This window comes from Macaca mulatta, chromosome 16 (assembly GCF_049350105.2).
Source record: "Macaca mulatta isolate MMU2019108-1 chromosome 16, T2T-MMU8v2.0, whole genome shotgun sequence".
Lineage (NCBI taxonomy): Eukaryota > Metazoa > Chordata > Mammalia > Primates > Cercopithecidae > Macaca > Macaca mulatta.
Genome location: NC_133421.1, coordinates 37,569,933 through 37,588,780, shown reverse-complemented (window position 1 = coordinate 37,588,780; position 18,848 = coordinate 37,569,933). Strand labels below are relative to the sequence as shown.

The 18,848-nt window shown below is 50.0% G+C and overlaps 1 protein-coding gene and 2 non-coding genes across 5 annotated transcripts; 2 read left to right on the top strand and 1 right to left on the bottom strand.

Moving 5' to 3' along the window:
• The first annotated feature begins 9,089 nt into the window (after nt 1-9,089).
• MIR144 (microRNA mir-144) lies at nt 9,090-9,175 on the top strand. Its single transcript, NR_032415.1, has one exon. It is a non-coding gene; the product is annotated as a microRNA mir-144 (primary transcript).
• A 92-nt stretch (nt 9,176-9,267) lies between these two features.
• Nucleotides 9,268-9,339, top strand: MIR451 (microRNA mir-451). The gene has a single exon (NR_032530.1). It is a non-coding gene; the product is annotated as a microRNA mir-451 (primary transcript).
• A 307-nt stretch (nt 9,340-9,646) lies between these two features.
• ERAL1 (Era like 12S mitochondrial rRNA chaperone 1) lies at nt 9,647-16,019 on the bottom strand. Of its 3 annotated transcripts, none has more exons than XM_015118933.3 (10): nt 15,718-16,019; nt 14,633-14,760; nt 14,442-14,519; nt 13,059-13,105; nt 12,837-12,898; nt 12,558-12,670; nt 12,220-12,468; nt 11,931-12,080; nt 11,761-11,841; nt 9,647-10,278 (listed from the first exon to the last, which is right to left on the bottom strand). In XM_015118933.3, exons 1-10 carry the CDS (start codon nt 15,998-16,000, stop codon nt 10,156-10,158), a joined length of 1,314 nt encoding a protein of 437 aa, XP_014974419.3. In that variant the 5' UTR covers nt 16,001-16,019; the 3' UTR covers nt 9,647-10,155. The 3 variants fall into 3 exon arrangements, with proteins under 3 accessions (XP_014974419.3, XP_077826745.1, XP_077826746.1); XM_077970619.1 differs by having other exon boundaries at nt 14,445-14,519; XM_077970620.1 differs by lacking the exon at nt 12,220-12,468.
• Nucleotides 16,020-18,848: the final 2,829 nt, after the last annotated feature.

Sequence of the window (18,848 nt, the reverse complement as noted above, 5' to 3'; positions counted from 1 at the left end):
GCTGCTTGGGAGGCTGAGACAGAGAATTGCTTGAATCCAGGAGATGGAGGTTTTAGTGAGCCGAGACTGCACCACTGCACTCCAGCCTGTGCAACAGAGCAAGACATCCTCTCAAAAAATAAAATTAAATTTAAAAAAATTAAGTGGAGCCAGGTGCAGTGGCTCATGCCTGTAATCCCAGTACTTTGGGAGGCCAAGGTAGGCGGATCACTGGAGGTCAGAAATTTGAGACCAGCCTGGCCAACATGGTGAAACCCCGTCTCTACTAAAAATACAAAAAATAATTAGCTGGGAGTGGTGGCACATGCCTGTAATCCCAGCTACTTGTGAGGCTGAGGCAGGAGAATCTCTTGAACCCAGAGGCAGAGGTTGCATTGAGCCAAGATTGTGCCACTGCACTTCAACCTGGGCAACAGATTAAAAAAAAAAAAATTACCTGGGTATGGTGGTATGTGCCTGTAGTCCCAGCTACTTGGGAGACTGAGGCAGGAGGATTGCTTGAGTCCAGGAATTCAAGGTTGCAATGTGCTGTGATTGTACCACTGCACTCCAGTCTCTGAAAAAAAAAAAAAAAAAAAAAAAAAAGAGGTCCGATGGATGAGTGGAGTCTACCTGCATAAGCAGAAACACAGAAGGAATCCTTGCATCATTCAGGGGCTTTCTTACAGGATTTCACTGAATCTTGTTTGTTGTTTCTTTGGGACGGAGTTTCACTCTGTCACCCTAGCTGGGCTACAGCGATGCAATCTCACCTCAATGCAGCCTCCGCCTTCCAGGTTCAAGTGATTCTCCTGCCTCAGCCTCCTGAGTAGCTGGGATTACAGGTGCCCACCACCACACCCAGCGACCTTTTTTGTGTTTTTAGTAGAGGTGGGGTTTTGCCATGTTGACCAGGCTGGTCTCAAACTCCTAACTTCAAGGGATCCACCCGCCTTGGTCTTCCAAAGTACTGAGATTACAGGTGTGAGCCACCGTGCCCAGCTAGATTTTACTAAATCTTCTGAAGGATCTTGTGAGGCAGGTATTATTTTCATCCCTATAATAGATAAGGAGGCTCAGAATCACATTACTGCTAACTGGCAGAACTTAGGTTTTATTCCATTGAAACTCAAAAGGGGCCTCACAAAGACACAAAATCTACCCTATTCCTAGCAGGTTTGTGCATAGAGCCAGGGTGTAAGTCTGGAGAACAAGGCTGTAGTTCTGCTCACTATGAAATTCGGGCCAAGCACTTCCTCCCTGAACCTTAGTTTCTCTATCGTGAAAATGGCATGCAGGTATCTTTTGGAGACTGATGGACATTGACAAAGCCCCCAGGAAAGCCATTCTTAGGACCCCACTCCCTGGAAGGGCTCCAGGGGCATCTGGGTACAGTGCGCAACATGCGCACTTCCTCATGGGGCTGAACGGCATAGAGAGTATAAGGGAACATATGCTTGAGCATATGTTGGACATTGTCTCAAGGGGTTGGCATCTGTTCCATCTAAGGCGTTCTTTGAACACCTCCCAGGATAAATCCCAGGTGCTGGGCCAGGGAGATGGTTCAGACAAGGTGCCCATTCATGGAATGGTTGGGGACAAATAAGGGAATTTGCCACAGTGTGATGAGGACAACAGTGAGACCTGCGAGGAACTGCATCCCAAGCCTGGACCTAGAGAGGCAAGTGTCAGGGAGGCTGAAGAGAAGCTTCACAGACCAGTCAAGATGAAGTGGAGCAGGCCTCTCTGACAAACTCCTAAATCTCAGGCCCCATTGACCACATGAGGGTAAGGATTAGAACAGTTTTCCAGGCTGGGTGCAGTGGCTCACATGGGTAATCTCAACACTTTGGAAGGCCAAGGCAGAAGGAATGCTTACTCAATTACTCTTGAGAGGCTGAAGTAGGAGGATCCCTTGAGCCCAGAAGTGAGTTATGACCACACCACTGCACCACTGCACTCCAGCCTGGGCAATAGAATGAGACCCTGTCTTTTTATTATTTATTTATTTATTTATTTTTGAGACGGAGTTTCACTCTGTCACCCAGGCTGGAGTGCAGTGGCGTGATCTCGGCTCACTACAAGCTCTGCATCCTGGGTTCACGCCATTCTCCTGCCTCAGCCTCCCGAGTAGCTGGGACCACAGGTGCCCACCACCTCACCTGGCTAATTTTTTTGTATTTTTTTAGTAGAGACGGGGTTTCACTGTGTTAGCCAGCATGGTCTCGATCTCCTGACCTCGTGATCCACCCGCCTTGGCCTCTTAAAGTGCTGGGATTACAGGCATGAGCCAACGCGCCCAGCCGACTCTGTCTTTTTAAAAAAAAAAAAAAAAGTGGCTGGGCAGGCGGATCACCTAAGGTCAGGGGTTCAAGACCAGCCTGGCCAACATGGTGAAACCCCATCTCTACTAAAAATACAAAAATTAGGGCCAGGTGCGGTAGTTCACGCCTGTAATCCCAGCACTTTGGGAGGTCAAGGCAGGCAGATCACGAGATCCAGAGATTGAGACCATCCTGGCCAACATGGTGAAACCCCGTCTCTACTAAAAATACAAAAATTAGCTGGGCATGGTCGTGGTTGCCTGTAGTCCCAGCTACTCGGGAGGCTGAGGCCAGAAAATCGCTTGAACCCAGGAGGTGGAGGTTGCAGTGAGCCGAGATTGTGCCACTGCACTCCAGCCTGGCAACAGAGCGAGACTCCGTCTCAAAAAACAAACAAAACAAAAAAAACGAAAAACCAGTTTTCTAGCTTCTCAGAATTTCTCAAAGTCCTTTGTTCCTGAATGAGTTTTGCTACTGTCTGTGCTATGAGACATTGAATGAGAAGAGCATTGAATAACCATATTATTTGGCCTCCTTTTATCCTTGTATAAAACTACTAATGTCATGAGACATAATAAAGCAACCAAGAGGAAAATAAGAGTAATTCTATCCGCTGAATTTATTATGTATTTTTTAGAAACAGGGTCTCACTCAGCCAGCCTCCCAGTGCTGCTGCAATCACAGTTCACTGCAGCCTCAGTCTCCCGGTGTCAAGCAATCTTCCCACCCCAGCCTCCCAAGTAGCTAGGAATACAGGCATGTGCCACCACAGCTGGCTAATTTTTTTTTTTTTTTTTTTTTTGAGATGGAATTTTGCTCTTGTAGCCCAGGCTGGAGTACAATGGGACAATCTCAGCTCACTGCTACCTCCGCCTCTCGGGTTCAAGCGATTCTCCTGCCTCAGCCTCCTGAGTAGCTTGGATTACAGGCATGTGCCACCATACCCGGCTAATTTTGTATTTTTAGTAGAGATGGGGTTTCTCCATGTTGATCAAGCTGGTCTCAAACTCCCGATCTCAGGTGATCCGCCCGCCTCGACCTCCCAAAGTGCTGGGATTACAGGTGTTGAGTTACTGCACTTGGCCCACAGGTGGCTAATTTTCAAATGTTTCTGGAGAGATGAGGTCTTCCTATGTTGCCATGGCCAGTCCGAACTCCTGGGTTCAAGCGACCCCTCCTGCCTCAGCCACCTAAAGTGCTGGAATTATAGTCACTGCGCCCGGCCTGAATTTCTTTTTGTTTTTGTTTTTTTTTTGAGACGGAGTCTCGCTCTGTCGCCCAGGCTGGAGTGCAGTGGCGCGATCTCGGCTCACTGCAAGCTCCGCCTCCTGGGTTTACGCCATTCTCCTGCCTCAGCCTCCTGAGTAGCTGGGACTACAGGCGCCCGCCACTGCGCCCGGCTAATTTTTTGTATTTTTAGTAGAGACGTGGTTTCACCGTGGTCTCGATCTCCTGACCTTGTGATCCGCCCGCCTCGGCCTCCCAAAGTGCTGGGATTACAGGCGTGAGCCACCGCGCCCGGCCCTGAATTTCTTTTTTTAATGTGTATGCTGCGTATCTCTATGTGTTATATGTCTGCGTACATGTGGGCAGTGCACATGTGTGCATTTGTATGTGTGTGCTTTGCACATTATGTGTATCTGTCTGTGAGTGTCTACGGCTGCTTCCTGTTCCTCTTTGAGTCATGCCTTGTTCCCCGATGCTGAGAGGTGGAGGGAACCCGCAAGCTTTGAACAATTCTCTCCTCCTCTCTGGCTTCAGTTTCTCTCCTATATAAATGGGAGACTTGAACTCCATGATTTTGAAGGACCTGTGCAGATTTGACCATCCTTAACTTCATCAATCACCAAACACTTTAGGACTTCTTCCAAAAAAGACCTAAAGAACAATCAAGAGCTTAAAGATGCAGTGGCAGGGGTTGAAGTTAGAAGGACAAAGGCCCCAGACTTGCCTCACTGGCCTCAGGAGAGACACGGAGCTCCTGGTTTGAAGCAAAAGCTGTCAGAATTTAAAAGTCAGGCCTAAGGCCCTAGCTCGTGTCCTCCCACCCCTGTACTGGCCAGAGAGTCTCCGTGTGACTTGCAGAGAAGGAGAGGGATTCACATTCCAACTCCCTGTGGGGTACTGGGGAGGCAGAGAAATGGAAGAACAACTATCCAGGAAGACAGCCCTGGGCGGGAAGTGAAGTGTCCTCAGCCCTGCTTTGACCCCTGCTGACTCCTGATAAACAGAAGGCTGCTGGGCCCCCCACCCTGATAGCCCAGTGTCTGCTTATCAGGGCCCCCTGACTATCCCACCCAGGCCCAGACTCTCCTCCAACCCACACCCTACTCACAGCAATCCCCACCCCTGGCCAGAGGCCACAGTCACAGGATCTCTGGCTGGTTGAGATAATCTCTCTCCTTTCCCTTCAGGACCCCTAGGTTCTGCCCATACTCACCTTTGGATTTGGCCCCCAGGGACTAGGCAGAAGTCTAGGAAGTAAGTGGCATGAAGCTTGCCCTAGTGCACAAAGCCCTCGCTCTGTTGAAGGAGCTTGAGCTGTCTGTGGGGTCTCTAAATAGAGGTGGCCTCACAGGACAGGAAAGGGGGTCAGGGGAAGCAGGAGTGGACACAGTGACAATGCCTCACCTGGCTGGGGCAGCTGGATTCATAATCTTTGTCACTCATCTTTTTTTTTTTAAACGGAGTCTCATTCTGTCACCCAGGGTAGATGGCAGTGGTGCAGTTTTGGCTCACAGCAACTTCCGCCTCTTGGGTTTAAGCAATTCTTGTGCCTCAGCCTCCTAAGTAGTTGGGATTACTGGTGCATGCCACCATGCCCAGCTAATTTTTTATATTTTTAGTAGAGATGGAGTTTCACCATGTTGGCCAGTCTGGTCTCGATCTCTTGATCTCGAATGATCTGCCCACCCTAGCCTCCCAAAGTGCTAGGATTATAGGCGTGAGCCACTGCACCTGGCCCTCACTCATCTTTCTGTATTTCTTTCTCTTTTTTTTTTAATTTTTAATTTTTTATTTTTTTTGAGATAGAGTCTCACTCTGTCACCCAGGCTGAAGTGGTATAAACATGGCTCATTGCAACCTCGACTTCCCAGGCTAAAGTGATCCTCTCACCACAGCCCACCAAGTAGCTGGGACTATAGGCACATGCCACCACAACTGGCTATTTTGTTTGTTTGTTTGTTTTGTACTTTTAGTAGAGACGGGGTCTCACTATGTTACCCAGGCTGGTCTTGAACTCCTGGGCTCAAGCGATCTGCCCCCCTCAACCTCCCAAAGTTCTGGGATTACAGTCATGAGCCACCGTACCTGGGTTCTCAGTCATATTTCTGACTTGACTCTTACAACTTGGCAAGATGTGTATAACCACCAAAGCTCAGAGAAGTGTAATTTGTCCCCAGCCACACAGCCTGTGAGACAGAAGAAAGAAGTAAAGAAGGAAACTGACATTTGTTTCATATGTGTTAGGACCTGATCTGGGAGCTTGAGATGAGTGCTCATATCACCCTCTTCATCACTGTATAAGGTAGGTATTGACAGCTGCCATTTTAAATTTGAGGAAACTGGCCGGGCGCGGTGGCTCAAGCCTGTAATCCCAGCACTTTGGGAGGCCGAGATGGGCGGATCACGAGGTCAGGAGATCGAGACCATCCTGGCTAACACGGTGAAACCCCGTCTCTACTAAGAAATACAAAAAATAGCCGGGCGAGGTGGCAGCGCCTGTAGTCCCAGCTACTCGGGAGGCTGAGGCCAGAGAATGGCGTGAACCCGGGAGGCGGAGCTTGCAGTGAGCTGAGATCCGGCCACTGCACTCCAGCCTGGGCTACAGAGCGAGACTCTGTCTCAAAAAAATAAATAAATAATTAAATAAAATTAAAAAAATAAAAAATAAATAAATAAATTTGAGGAAACTGAGGGTGGGAACACTTGGTCCAAAGTCACAGAGCTGGATGCAGCAGAGCTGAGACTGTCACTTGGGACCTGTCACCTCTCGACCTGGGTTCTCGCAATGGTCCCAGGTGGCTTTCAAGAATATTCCATGGGCTTTCAGATGTTCAAGGACAGGCCTTGTGGGGGTCCCTGAGTGAATGGGGTGAGGTGGGAATGAACTTGTTTGAACTCCTTCTGTTGACTGGCACCAGCAGCTGATCCCCTAGATCTGGCAACTCTGTGAACTGGAGACTATTGTTATTCCTATTTACAAATAAGAACAGCGAGGGTCCCAGAGAGAAAATGGCACACCTGAGACAGCCACAGCTTTGTCCGTCTGCCTCCTCAGGCCAAGGTCTCTCTCCTCCCCCACATTACATTAGGCTCAGCTTGATGTAGTCTGGAACATTTATTTAGTCGCTAATTATGTGATAGAAGTACATCAGTGAGCCGGGTGCGGTGGCTCACACCTGTAATCCCAGCACTTTGGGAGGCTAAGGCGGGCGGATAGCCTGAGCTCAGGATTTCAACACCAGCCTGGGCAACACGGTGAAACCCTGTCTCTACTAAAAATACAAAAAATTAGCAGGGCATGGCAGTGAGTGCCTGTAGCCCCAGCTTCTCAGGAGGCTGAGGCAGGAGAATCACTTGAACCTGGGAGGTGGAGGTTGCAGTGAGCCGAGATTGTGCTACTGTACTCCAGCCTGGGTGACAGAGCAAGACTCTGGCTCAAAAAAACCAATCAACCAAACAAACACAGAAGTACATCAGTGAATAAACAAGGCCCTCATGATTATTTACTGAATGTGAATAATCACACAAATAAATAAACCCCTATCAGGGGGACTTAAATGGTCTGGGAAGACTTCCCTGCAGAAGTAACACTTAGAGATGTGAAGAGGGAGGCTGTGGCTTGTGCCTGTAATCCCAGCACTCTGGGAGGCCATGTGGGCGGATCACTTGAACCCAGCAGTTTGAGAGCAGCCTAAGCAACATGGCAAAACTCTGTCTCCATTAAAAATACAAAAATTAGCCAGGTGTGGTGGTGCATGCCTGTAGTCCCAGCTACTTGCGAGGCTGAGGTGGGAGGATTACCTGAGCCCGGGGGGGTCTGCAGTGAGCCGTGATCACACAACTGCATTCCAACCTGGGTGACAGAGTTAAATTGTCTCAAAAAAAGGAAGAAAAAAAAAAAAGAGCTCTGAAGAGGTGCTAGGAGCTGACTAGACAAGAAAGGAGGGAAGACCATGCTAAGCAGAGGGTTACATGTGCCAGCGTGCTGTGGCCTCAGGAAATAGAACACCTCCACAGGACCCAGAAAAGGTTGGGTCTCTTCTCCCACTTCCATCCTGCTCTAGTCTGCCCCTGCAGAGGAAGGGTATAAACTGCCTTCCAGCACACACACCAGATCTCTAGGTTAGGGAAGAGGGAAGGGCGTGTCCCCCAGAATGGGGATTCTAAACAGCGGAGGCCCTGCTTTGAGGTGCCTCTCCCCTACCCCAGAGGCAAAGAACCAAACAGTGTTAGGCTCTCACTGGATGTGCTTTGAGCTTTGAAGAGCAGACCCACAAGAGCTGGGGATTCAGCTGCTCTCAAATCTCCTAGCAGAGCAACCCTCAAGAGGACCTTGCCAGGGCAGTGCTAGGCAGAGTCTCTCTGCCTGCCTAGGTCTGGCCTCCTTGGGCTCATTATAAACACAGGGACAGGGGCTGGGAATAGAAATTTAGGCTAACGGGTAGTGTGAGCTCGGCTGCCAGACAGATGCTGGAGATCCAGCTGCCAGGACCCTTCCTGCCCTAAAGAGATTCAACTAACACTGCCCACCACCACTGCAAAACAAAAAAAGCAAAAACGAAAAACCTTCCACAAGGGATCTGACCAGCAATTAAATGCTGATGGATGGGATGAGGCTGTTCTTTCTCATTCCCAGCCTAGGAGAGATGACGAGCTTCTTGGAGATGGGAGTGAAGGGTGAACCTCAGGGTTAATGTGGTCCATGAGACAGTGGTGAAAAAAAGGCCTTCTGGCCGGGCGCGGTGGCTCAAGCCTGTAATCCCAGCACTTTGGGAGGCCGAGGCGGGTGGATCACGAGGTCAGGAGATCGAGACTATCCTGGCTAACACGGTGAAACCCCGTCTCTACTAAAAATACAAAAAACTAGCCGGGCGTGGTGGCGGGCGCCTGTAGTCTCAGCTACTCGGGAGGCTGAGGCGGGAGAATGGCATGAACCCGGGAGGCGGAGCTTGCAGTGAGCAGAGATCACGCCACTGCACTCCAGCCTGGGAGACACAGCGAGACTCCGTCTCAAAAAAAAAAAAAAAGAAAGAAAAAAGGCCTTCTAGGGAGAGGGGCCAGTGACCCTTGTTTCGTAGACTCTAGCAGGGCAAGGGTTAAGAGGCAGGGCCAGGAGAAGTGCCCCACCCAGAGGAGGGACCGGTATGTTAAAAGGCAAGCAGCTCAAAAGCAGCTCAAGGAAGAGGAAGGGACAGATCCTCCCTGCATCCAAAGGCCTCCTCAGTCTGCAGCTCCAGCTCTAGGTAAGTGCACCTTCTCTGGGTCTGTCTGCTTGTCTGCTTGTTGGTCTGACCAAAGGGAACCTTCTGCATCATTATGCCATCTCTGGCTTGTTTTAACACTGGCCCTGGGTCCCTATGAGATCTCAACAGACCCTAGCTCCACTCCCCTTCCCATAACCCACCTGGGCTGTGCCTGACCACAGAATCAAGGAGATGCTGGCCAGGGAGGGAGCCGTAGAGCAGGGAGCAGGGAGCTGTGTGTGTCCAGCCCTGACCTGTTCTGTTCTGCCCCCAGCCCCCCACAGTACTTTTCAAGCCATGCTTCCTGTACCCTCAGTGGGGCCCTGGCTGGGATATCATCATATACTGTAAGTTTGTGATGAGACACTACAGTATAGATGATGTACTAGTCCGGGCACCCCCAGCTCTGGAGCCTGACGAGGAGGACAGGAGAGATGCTGCAAGCCCAAGAAGCTCTCCGCTCAGCCTGTCACAGCCTACTGACTGCCAGGGCACTTGGGAATGGCAAGGAAACCGTTACCATTACTGAGTTTAGTAATGGTAAGGGTTCTCTTGCTATATCCAGAAAACGTGCCAGGAAGAGAACTCAGGACCCTGGAGCTGACTACTGGAAGGGAGACTCCAGCTCAAACAAGGCGGGGTGAGGGCATGGGATGGCGGGTAGGGGAGGGAATAGATACATGTTCTCTTTCCTGTTGTAAAGAAATAAAGATGCGGCCAGGCACAGTGGCTTAAGCCTGTAATCCCACCACTTTCAGAGGCCAAGGCAGGAGGATTTCTTGAGCCCAGGTGTTTGAGACCAGCCTAGACAACATAGTGAGACTCAGTCCCTAATATTAAAAAATAAAAATAAATAAATAAAAGGAATAAAGATGAGAACCAGAATGCCTGTCTTTTATTAGTATCCAAGACTGGGGAGAGGGATGGGGTGGGAGAGATCAAGAATTGGGGAGCAGAGGGAAGGCGCTACCTCATTCAGGAGACACGAGTTCTTATCCAAGTTCAAGGTGAAGGAAGTGAGGGCGGGAAGAGAAAATCTCCCTACCAGCAACAGCGACTCAGGGAGAAACTCTGGGCCCATAGCTAGCTGGAGGTAGGGTGATATTGCTCCCACCAATGAGCCATCTTCTTAGCTACACCTTTGTAGCTGTGGTCCCAGGCAGAGGAACCACCTGGAAACTGAGCTAAGGCCAGTTCCTTCTTCCAACAGGAGACACAGCTGGGCAGGGACTGTGCAGACTCAGCAGGGCCAGGCCAGCTAGCAGCCAGTCAGTGTTCATGTCTCTCACCAGTCCCTGGAGGGTCCCCAGCCAAGGACAGATCTGGTCAGTTCCTGCCAGCAGCTTGAGCTGGAATGTCCTGGGAGGATCAGTAGAGGGTGGTCACTTGAGGAGCTTCACAGACAGGTGGATGTCAACATCACAGAGGAAGATGTTCATGAGGTCGCGGCCTGCCTCCTGTGCTATCTGGGAGATCACATGGCCCTTCGGACCAATCAGCAGTTTCTGAGGGTATATGAAAGAGAAGGAAGACAGGAATGATGGCACATGCCTGTAGTCCCAGCTATTCGGGGGGCTGAGGTGAGAGGATCCTTTGAGAACAGGAGTTTGAGTTCAGCCTGGGTAAAAGTGCAACCCTTCTTTAAAAAAAAGAGAGGGTGGCCGGGTGCGGTGGCTCATGCCTGTAATCCCAGCACTTTGGGAGGTTGAGGCGGGCAGATCACCTGAGGTCAGGAGTTCAAAACCAGCCTGGTCAACATGGTGAAACCCTGTCTCTACAAAAAATTAGCTGGGCATGGTGGTGGGCACCTGTAATCTTAGCTACTTGGGAGGCTGAGGCAGGAGAATCACTTGAACCCGAGAGGCAGAAGTTGCAGTGAGCTGAGATTGCGCCTCTGCACCCCAGCCTGAGTGACAGAGCAAGACCCTGGCTCAAAAGAGATTAAAAAATTAAAAAAGGAGAGGGTTAGGTGCAGTGGCTCACACCCATTAATCCCAGCACTTTCGGAGGCCAAGGTGGGTGGACTGCTTGAGCCCAGGAGTTTGAGACCAGCCTGGGCAACATAGTGAAACCCTTTCTCTACAAAACTTTTTTTTAAACTAGCGGATGGTCAGGCGGCACTTTGGGAGGCTGAGGCAGGCGGACAATTTGAGTTCAAGAGTTCGAAACCAGGCTGGCCAACATGGTGAAACTTCGTCTCTACTAAAAATACAAAAATTAGGCCGGGCGCGGTGGCTCAAGCCTGTAATCCCAGCACTTTGGGAGGCCGAGACGGGCGGATCACGAGGTCAGGAGATCGAGACCATCCTGGCTAACACGGTGAAACCCCGTCTCTACTAAAAATACAAGAAAATTAGCCGGGCGAGGTGGCGGGCGCCTGTAGTCCCAGTTACTCGGGAGGCTGAGGCAGGAGAATGGCGTGAACCCGGGGGGGCGGAGCTTGCAGTGAGCCGAGATCACGCCACTGCACTCCAGCCTGGGGCACAGAGCAAGATTCTGTCTCAAAAAAAAAAAAAAAAAAAAAACCAAAAAATTAGCTGGGCGTGGTGGTGGGCACCTGTAATCCCAGCTTCTTGGGAGGCTGAGGCAGGAGAATCACTTGAGCCCAGGAGGCAGAGGTTGCAGTGAGCAGAGATCGTGCCACTGCACTCCAGCCTGGATGACAGAGTCAGACTTTGTCTCAAAAAAAATAAAAAATAAAAAAATTAGCTGATCCCAGCTCCTCAGGGGGCTGAGGTGGGAGGATTGCTTGAGCGTGGGAAGTCAAGGCTGCAGTGAGCTGTGATCCCACCACTGTACTCCAGCCTCAGTGACAGAGCACTGTCAGTGACAGTGACTCTGTCTCAGTGACAGAGACTGTCTCAAAAAAAAGAAAAGAAAAAGAAAAAAGAGAGAAGGACATGGTCCTGCTCTCAGGGCTCCAAGCTAGGGGAAGAACTCCTGTCAAACATAGTCTTGATCTCTCCTCTGAGCCTAATCTCACTTACCATATAAGATTCTTTGGGCACCAGAAGCTTCTGTTGGATAACCAGCTCCCCACCCGGTCCTTCCTCCCATACTGCCGTCTTCTGTACAGGGAGACAAAAGATTAGTCAGTCATACTCCTGGGTAAAGGTGTGTGTCTGGTAGAGAGCCCCCAGAACCCTTCACTCTGTACCTGCTGTACATTGTAAGGCACCTCCTGAGGCAGGTGCTCTAGGAGTTTCTCTCGGATAACGTTGGTGCAGATCTCTTCTGGTGTCTGGCTAGTGAGGACTGCACTGTGGTACTCCCAGGGCCCTGGCTGGGCCTGTGTCAGGAGGTATTGCTGTGGGAACAGAGGGAATAGACGGGCATCTTAATCCCAACCAGGACTTTTCTCCTCATTTTTGCTTCCAGGAGGAAATTAGAGGGCTGTCTTCATATGGTAGAAACCAAGGGCCAGGCTATGGCCAAGACTAACTGACCTTTAGTGTTTTCACATCCTCCTGGCTTAGGGCTGACAACATGAAGATCTCCTTGAAGTGGGGCCAGCCAATCCTCTGAGGGTTTCCCACAGATAGTGTGTGTGGGCCCTTAACTGCTGGGCTGGGGCAACGGGTACCAGGCTGTGAGTGGAAGGCCTGCCTCATCTCGAGCTTTTTGCCGTTGACCACACCTTCAGTGAGGGCTGCCGTGAGCTCCAGGAGAACTGACTTCCGCTTCAGACAATCTATCTGGACATGGGGGATGGGCAAAGGGTGTGTGGTCAGAGATAGGCAACTTGGAGGGAAGTAGACCCCTTCCTCGGATGGGTAGTGCTCACCTTGTTCATGACCAGGACACTAGGGATCTGGGAGAACTTGGTCAAGCACCTGAGCAACTGAGGGCTGAGCTGGTTCCGTGTCCACTTGTCTGAGACATCCACAAGAACCACAACTGGAAGATGGCAAGGCAAGAAGAAGGAAAAGGAAATGGTCACTCTTCCTCCTGCCCTGACAAAAACTTACATGGTATGGGCTTGGCTTTCGCCCCACAAACTACCAAGGAATGAAAGGCCATGACCCCTGTAAACTGGGCTTAAAGTTCCCATCCTGAACCTAACCAAGATCAGCAGATTCCATGCTCTTCCATGGATCTTCCAGCAAAGAGAGCTCCAGGTGATGCCTGAGGGACAGACATACATCAGTCAGGAAGGGTCTTATGACTCAGGCATTTCTGATGAGGGATGTTGTATGGTAAAGGGGTTTTCCAGCCCCTATAATGGAATCTCCCCACCCTGTTTCAGTACCTCCCCCCATATCCACCCCAATTCCACCACCATTACCTCTTCTGTTTACCAGGACTGATAATGCCAGGTGTGTCAAGTAGAATCTAAAATCAGGAAAGTGAGATACCCAGACCCCAGAAGAAAAGATTATGACTGGGAAGTGAGAGAGAGGCTACCTGCGATGTCAGGAGCCTGCCCTCCCTCCTCAGTCAAGCTATTATTGACTTTAGGTTTATATTTTGTTGTTTTTTTTTTTTGAGACGGAGTCTCACTCTGTCGCCCAGGCTGGAGTGCAGTGGTACCATCTTGGCTCACTGCAACCTCTGCCTCCTGGGTTCAAGCAGTTCTCCTGCCTCAACCTCCTGAGTAGCTGGGATTACAGGTGTGCACCACTGCACCCGGCTAATTTTTGTATTTTTTTAGTAGAGACAGGGTTTCACCATGTTGGCCAGGCTGGTCTCGAACTCCTGATCTCAAGTGATCCACCCGCTTTGGCCTCCCGCAGTGCTGGGATATGTGCACTGCACCCAGGCTGACCTTAGGTTTTTACCATTCTGCTTTGATGGCATCTTGGAGAAAGACGATGACTGTGAATATAAGGAAGATTAGGAAACAGTAAACAGAATGAAATCGGCTGGGCGTGGTGGCTCATGCTCATAATCCCAGCACTTTGGGAGGCCGAGGCGGGTGGATCACCTGAGGTCAGGAGTTTTGAGACCAGACTGGCCAACATGGTGAAACCCCATCTCTACCAAAAATACAAAATTAGCCGGGCGTGGTGGCACATGCCTGTAGTCCCAGTTACTCGGGAGGCTGAGGCAGGAGAACTACTTAAACCCGGGAGGCAGAGGTTGTGGTGAGCTGAGATTGTGCCACTGAACTCCAGCCTGGGCAACAAGAGTGAAACTCCATCTCAAAAAAAAAAAAAGAGAATGAAATCTTTCTGACTAGATGCCAGGGGAGGGCAAGGTAGAGACAGAACTGTACCATGCCTAAAGGAAGAGGAAACCCCCTTTCCTGGACGGGCATGGTGGCTCACGACTGTAATCCCAGCACTTTGGGAGGCCGAGGCAGGCTGATCACGAGGTCAGGACATCAAGACCATCCTGGCTAACATGGTGAGACACCGTTTCTACTAAAAATACAAAAAATTAGCCAGGTATGGTGGCGGGCGCCTGTAGTCCCAGCTACTTGGGAGGCTGAGGCAGGAGAATGGCGTGAACCCAGGAGGTGGAGCTTGCAGTGAGCCAACATAGAGTCACTGAACTCCAGTCTGGGTGATAGAGTGAGACTCCATCTCCAAAAAAAAAAGAAAAAAAGAAACCCCCTTTCCTCAGATAAATGAATGTAACCATCATCTTCTTCAAGGCTGATGGTAAGGGAGACCCTCTTAGCTTCACCCCCTGTCCTGTTTCAAGGACTCCCTTTGTAGGTACCCACCACCTGGGTCTCCTTCTCTGTGATGACCCCCAGAGCTTGGCAGCGAGTGGTATGCACCTTCTTGGAAACAGGGAACACCTGCCATGAACAAAGGAGTCTCAGTGAGGTACCAGATCCCTTCAAGACCATCCCTGAAGGCATGGCAAGAAGTAAAAGATGTAAAGGGTAGGATGGTCAAGGGTGTAGCATACCTTTCGGCCCAGTAGCTGGTTGGAGAGTGTTGACTTCCCTGCATTCGGGGCTCCCAGGAGGACTACTCGTAGGACCCGGGGATTCTCAGGCATATCAGGGTGATGGACCAAGAGGAGATCCTGCTCATCTACGTGCAAGTGGGAAGAGGCGTGAGACACAGTGGAATCTGGATTTCCTGTCAGGTGCTTGTTCCTGCCCGCCCACAAAGGGAGCAGGGATACAAAATTAGTGCACCAGGTTGAAGGCACCTAGACCTGACTTTGAGACTTTGTTTGGCCCTTAATTTACATTAATTTATAAAGTAACTCTCTGAGCCCTTTAGTTTTCTCATATGTAAAATCGAGTTGATATTAACGGTACCTACTTACCAGCTTATAATTTTTTTTGATGACTAGCAATTGTGTAAAACAACTCAGCACAATGCCTGGCACTTAATAGTCAATTACTGCATGTAATTCTAATGTGTAGCTGTGCCTGAGAAGTGTATGTACATTTAAGCAAGCTGGACTACACAAAGCCAAATAATTCCTCAGCCGTCATTCTCTCACCCTACTAAGGGCGCTATGAAGGCTCTGCAAGCTTTCCCAGTCTTTTTTTTTTTTTTTTTTCTGAAGGAGGGACGGGAGGCAGGGCTAGGGGTCAAGAAGGGAGAGGGCCCAGTCTTTTTATATTGTCTCCTTATGATGCCATTTTGCAATGACCAGTTTGTGTCCAGTCTCCAATACCGGACTATGAAGAATAAAGTGTGCTATTTTCCAGGTGCAACTGTGTCTTGACAAGTAGATGAAGCCCAACATGCATTTATTGGATCAAATTTGCTTCCCATGTCAGGGTGCAGAGCCATAGTTCTGCTTTGTCTGTGGCCCTTCAATCTCATGCTCCTTAGTGAGCGCCTCTGGTTGTGACCAGATCGTTTCCTTCTCCGACTCAAACTGTTATTTCTCTCCTGTGAGATTTTTCATTGCTCGTCCCTGTCAGGGCCTCAACATCGTTTTCTATAAAATAGAATCGAAGACAATATCCCCAGAAACCTTTCAGTGCTAAAAACGTGACAGTTCCGGGCAAACCTATCAGGGCTCTTTACCTCTGTGCATGGACACCGCGGGGACGCAAGAAGTCACCGAACTGTCGCGCTGAGAGAATCCGAGGAAGTGGTCCAGGGCAGAGCCCTGGCCATAATTCCGAGAAGCCGAAGCTAAGCGGGGACCAGAGAAAGCGGACCCCGCAACGCAGGACACGCACCTCCGTTGGAAGCTTAAGGGTGAGGAAAAAGGGATCACCCGCTCCCTCGCGACATGAGGGCCCACCTGCCAGACCCTTAACACCTCTTGAACAAGCCCAGCTCCGCGCCAACTGGGGGCAGCCATTACAGCCGCAAGGCACTCCGGGAACCGACCAAGAGCGTTCCTACGATTGAACGGAGCGGCTGACGAACCAGCGAGTAGGAGAGAGGTGGAGCGGCTGACGAACCAGCGAGTAGGAGAGAGGTAGGTCGGCCCAAATGGAAAACCGAGACACAGGGGATGTGGGCGGGAGGAGGAACCGCTCTGGAGACTGGTCGAGGCAAAGGAAGGGGGGAAATGTGTATTTAGAGTCTGTGCAAGCATGGTGGTAGTTTTGGACTCCCTTACACAACGTATTTTTTTCTTCTGCCAAAGTTTTGTAAAAGGCCCTTCTGGCCACGTCACCTAAACTACATTTCCCATGAGGCCAAATAGCAGAAATCGTCCTTCCATCGAGGGAGGAATGGTTGTGGGACTGGAAGGGGGCGCTGTTCCGCCTGTCCCCATAAGGGTTTTGTTGTTGTTTGTTCCTAGTCCTTTTCATCCTTTGGCCTGCAGGATCCTCTCCCAGCCTTACTTTGCCTTGCCCTAGAGGCCAGCGGTGGCCCCGGGCTGTCTGCACCTTTGCTTTATACTAGGCTCCTGCAAGGAGTGGTCCTTGGGTCGGTGTTTGGGATGAAGAGCAGGTGTGGATTTCCCTCCTGTAAGCTTCGGCTACTGTCTCCTATCTGAGGTCATTCCTTTATGGAGAAAAAACAGAGGGTTTGCAAAGGAGGAAGAAGCAGCTTAGCCACCTAAGCTCTCCTAGACCACTCTAGCAGCCAGAGAAACTCCATTTACCTTGGTCTGTTTGAGGCCTTGAGCCCTCTTCATCCTTTGTAGCCTCTAAATCAAACACTTGAAACAGAGATACACCTTGGTAGAGGGGAGTTTAGGAAGGAAGGTTCTTAGAGTCAGTGCTCATTCTGTTGCCCAGGCTGGAGTGCAGTGGCATGATCATAGCTCACTGGAACCTGAAACTCTTGGGTTCAAGCGATCTTCCAGTTTCAGCCCTCTTGAGTGGCCAGGACTACAGGCATGTGCTAACATGCCTGACTATGGAGGAAGATGTATAAAGCATCTACTAGCAAGCTCTGTCCCGTGCTGGGGATACATCAGTGAACAAAACAGACAGAAATCTCTATCACGGGACTTCGGGGACCTCATCTCTAAAATAACAAAAATATGACACAATACAGTATAACAACTATTTATATAGCACTTACATTGTATTAGATATTATAAGTAATCTAGAGATGACTTAAAGTCATCTCTTACTACAAGAGAATCAGCAGATTTTGGTATCCATAGGATGGGAGGGTGGAAATTATAGTATCTAAATTCCCTGGGAAGACACAACTGTATATTCTGGCTATCCTCAATTTCTCTCCTCCCATTCTCTCTTTTATTTATTTATTTTTTTTTGAGACAGGGTCTTGCTCTGTCACCCAGACTGGAGTGCAGTGGTGCAATCATGGCTCAAGCATTCCTCCCACCTCAACCCCACTAGTAGCTGTGACTACAGACCTGCTGCCACCATGCCTAGTAATTCCTTTTTTAATTTTGAGATGGAGTTTCGCTCTTGTTGCCCATGCTGCAGTGCAATGGCACGATCTTGGCTCACTGCAACCTCCACCTCCCGGGTTCAAGTGATTTTCCTGCCTCAGCCTCCCGAGTAGCTGGGATCACAGGCATGCACCACCACGCCTGGCTAATTTTGTATTTTCAGTAGAGACAGGGTTTCTCCATGTTGGTTAGGTTGGTCTCGAACTCCCAACCTCAGGTGATCCACCCACCTTGGCCTCCCAAAGTGCTGGGATTCTAAAGAAACTCATGTGGCCAAGAGTGAGGAGACCCCAATGCCTGAGCAAGTACCCAGAGTGGAAGGAAAAACAATTCAGATATTCAAACCACAGTCCCTGCCCACTGGCCCCTCACGCTGTCAAGAGTGAGGCAAAGGGCTTCACAGCTTTATGGGGCAGAGAAGAGAGTGATGACAATAACTTGAATAATGGGAGGAGGGGGAATTTTTTTTTTTTTTTTGAGACAGAGTTTCACTCTTGTTGGCCAGGTTGGAGTGCAATGGCACGACCTCGGCTCACTGCAACCTCCACCTCCCGGGTTCTAGGTGATTCTCCTGCCTTAGCCTCCTGAGTAGCTGGGATTACAGGCATGTGCCACCATGCCTGGCTAATTTTTTGGATTTTTAATAGAGACGGGGTTTCTCCATGTTGGTCAGGCTGGTCTCGAACTCCCAATCTCAGGTGATCCACCCTCTTCAGCCTCCCAAAGTGCTGGGATTACAGGTGTGAGCCACTGCACCTGGTGAGGAGGGGAATTTTTATATTTCAACTTTTTGTTTTCTCTTCCCTTATAGGGGAAGAGGAGAGAGTGGTAGCTTGAAGTTAAGGAGAAAACAGTGATTTTTTTTCTTCTTTTTTTTTTTTTTTTTTTTTTTTTTTTTGAGACGGAGTCTGGCTCTGTCACCCAGGCTGGAGTGCAGTGGCGCGATCTTGGCTCACTGCAAGCTCCGCCTCCCGGGTTTACACCATTCTCCTGCCTCAGCCTCCCGAGTAGCTGGGACTACAGGCGCCCGCCACCTCGCCCGGCTAGTTTTTTGTATTTTTTAGTAGAGACGGGGTTTCACCATGTTAGCCAGGATGGTCTCGATCTCCTGACCTCGTGATCCGCCCGTCTCGGCCTCCCAAAGTGCTGGGATTACAGGCTTGAGCCACCGCGCCCGGCCTTTTTTCTTCTTCTTTAATGTAGAAAACATCTAGGAATGGCAGGCTGTCATGAAAAAAATGCCAAATTTGGCCAATTCCTAAAGGGAGGTGAGCGCTTCTGTGGGTTGGTTATGAGAGGTACCAGCCTTGGGTGTTGCAGCCTCTTG

Excerpts from the sequence above, each read along its gene's own strand:
- ERAL1 (XM_015118933.3), bottom strand. The coding sequence starts at position 16,000 with ATGGCTGCCCCCAGTTGGCGCGGAGCTGGGCTTGTTCAAGAGGTGTTA. Across the intron at positions 13,106-14,441 it reads CAGAGAAGGAGACCCAGGTG|ATTCTACTTGACACACCTGG; the intron begins GTGGGTACCTAC and ends TCCTGATTTTAG. Across the intron at positions 12,671-12,836 it reads CATGGAATCTGCTGATCTTG|TTGTGGTTCTTGTGGATGTC; the intron begins GTTAGGTTCAGG and ends GCCATCTTCCAG.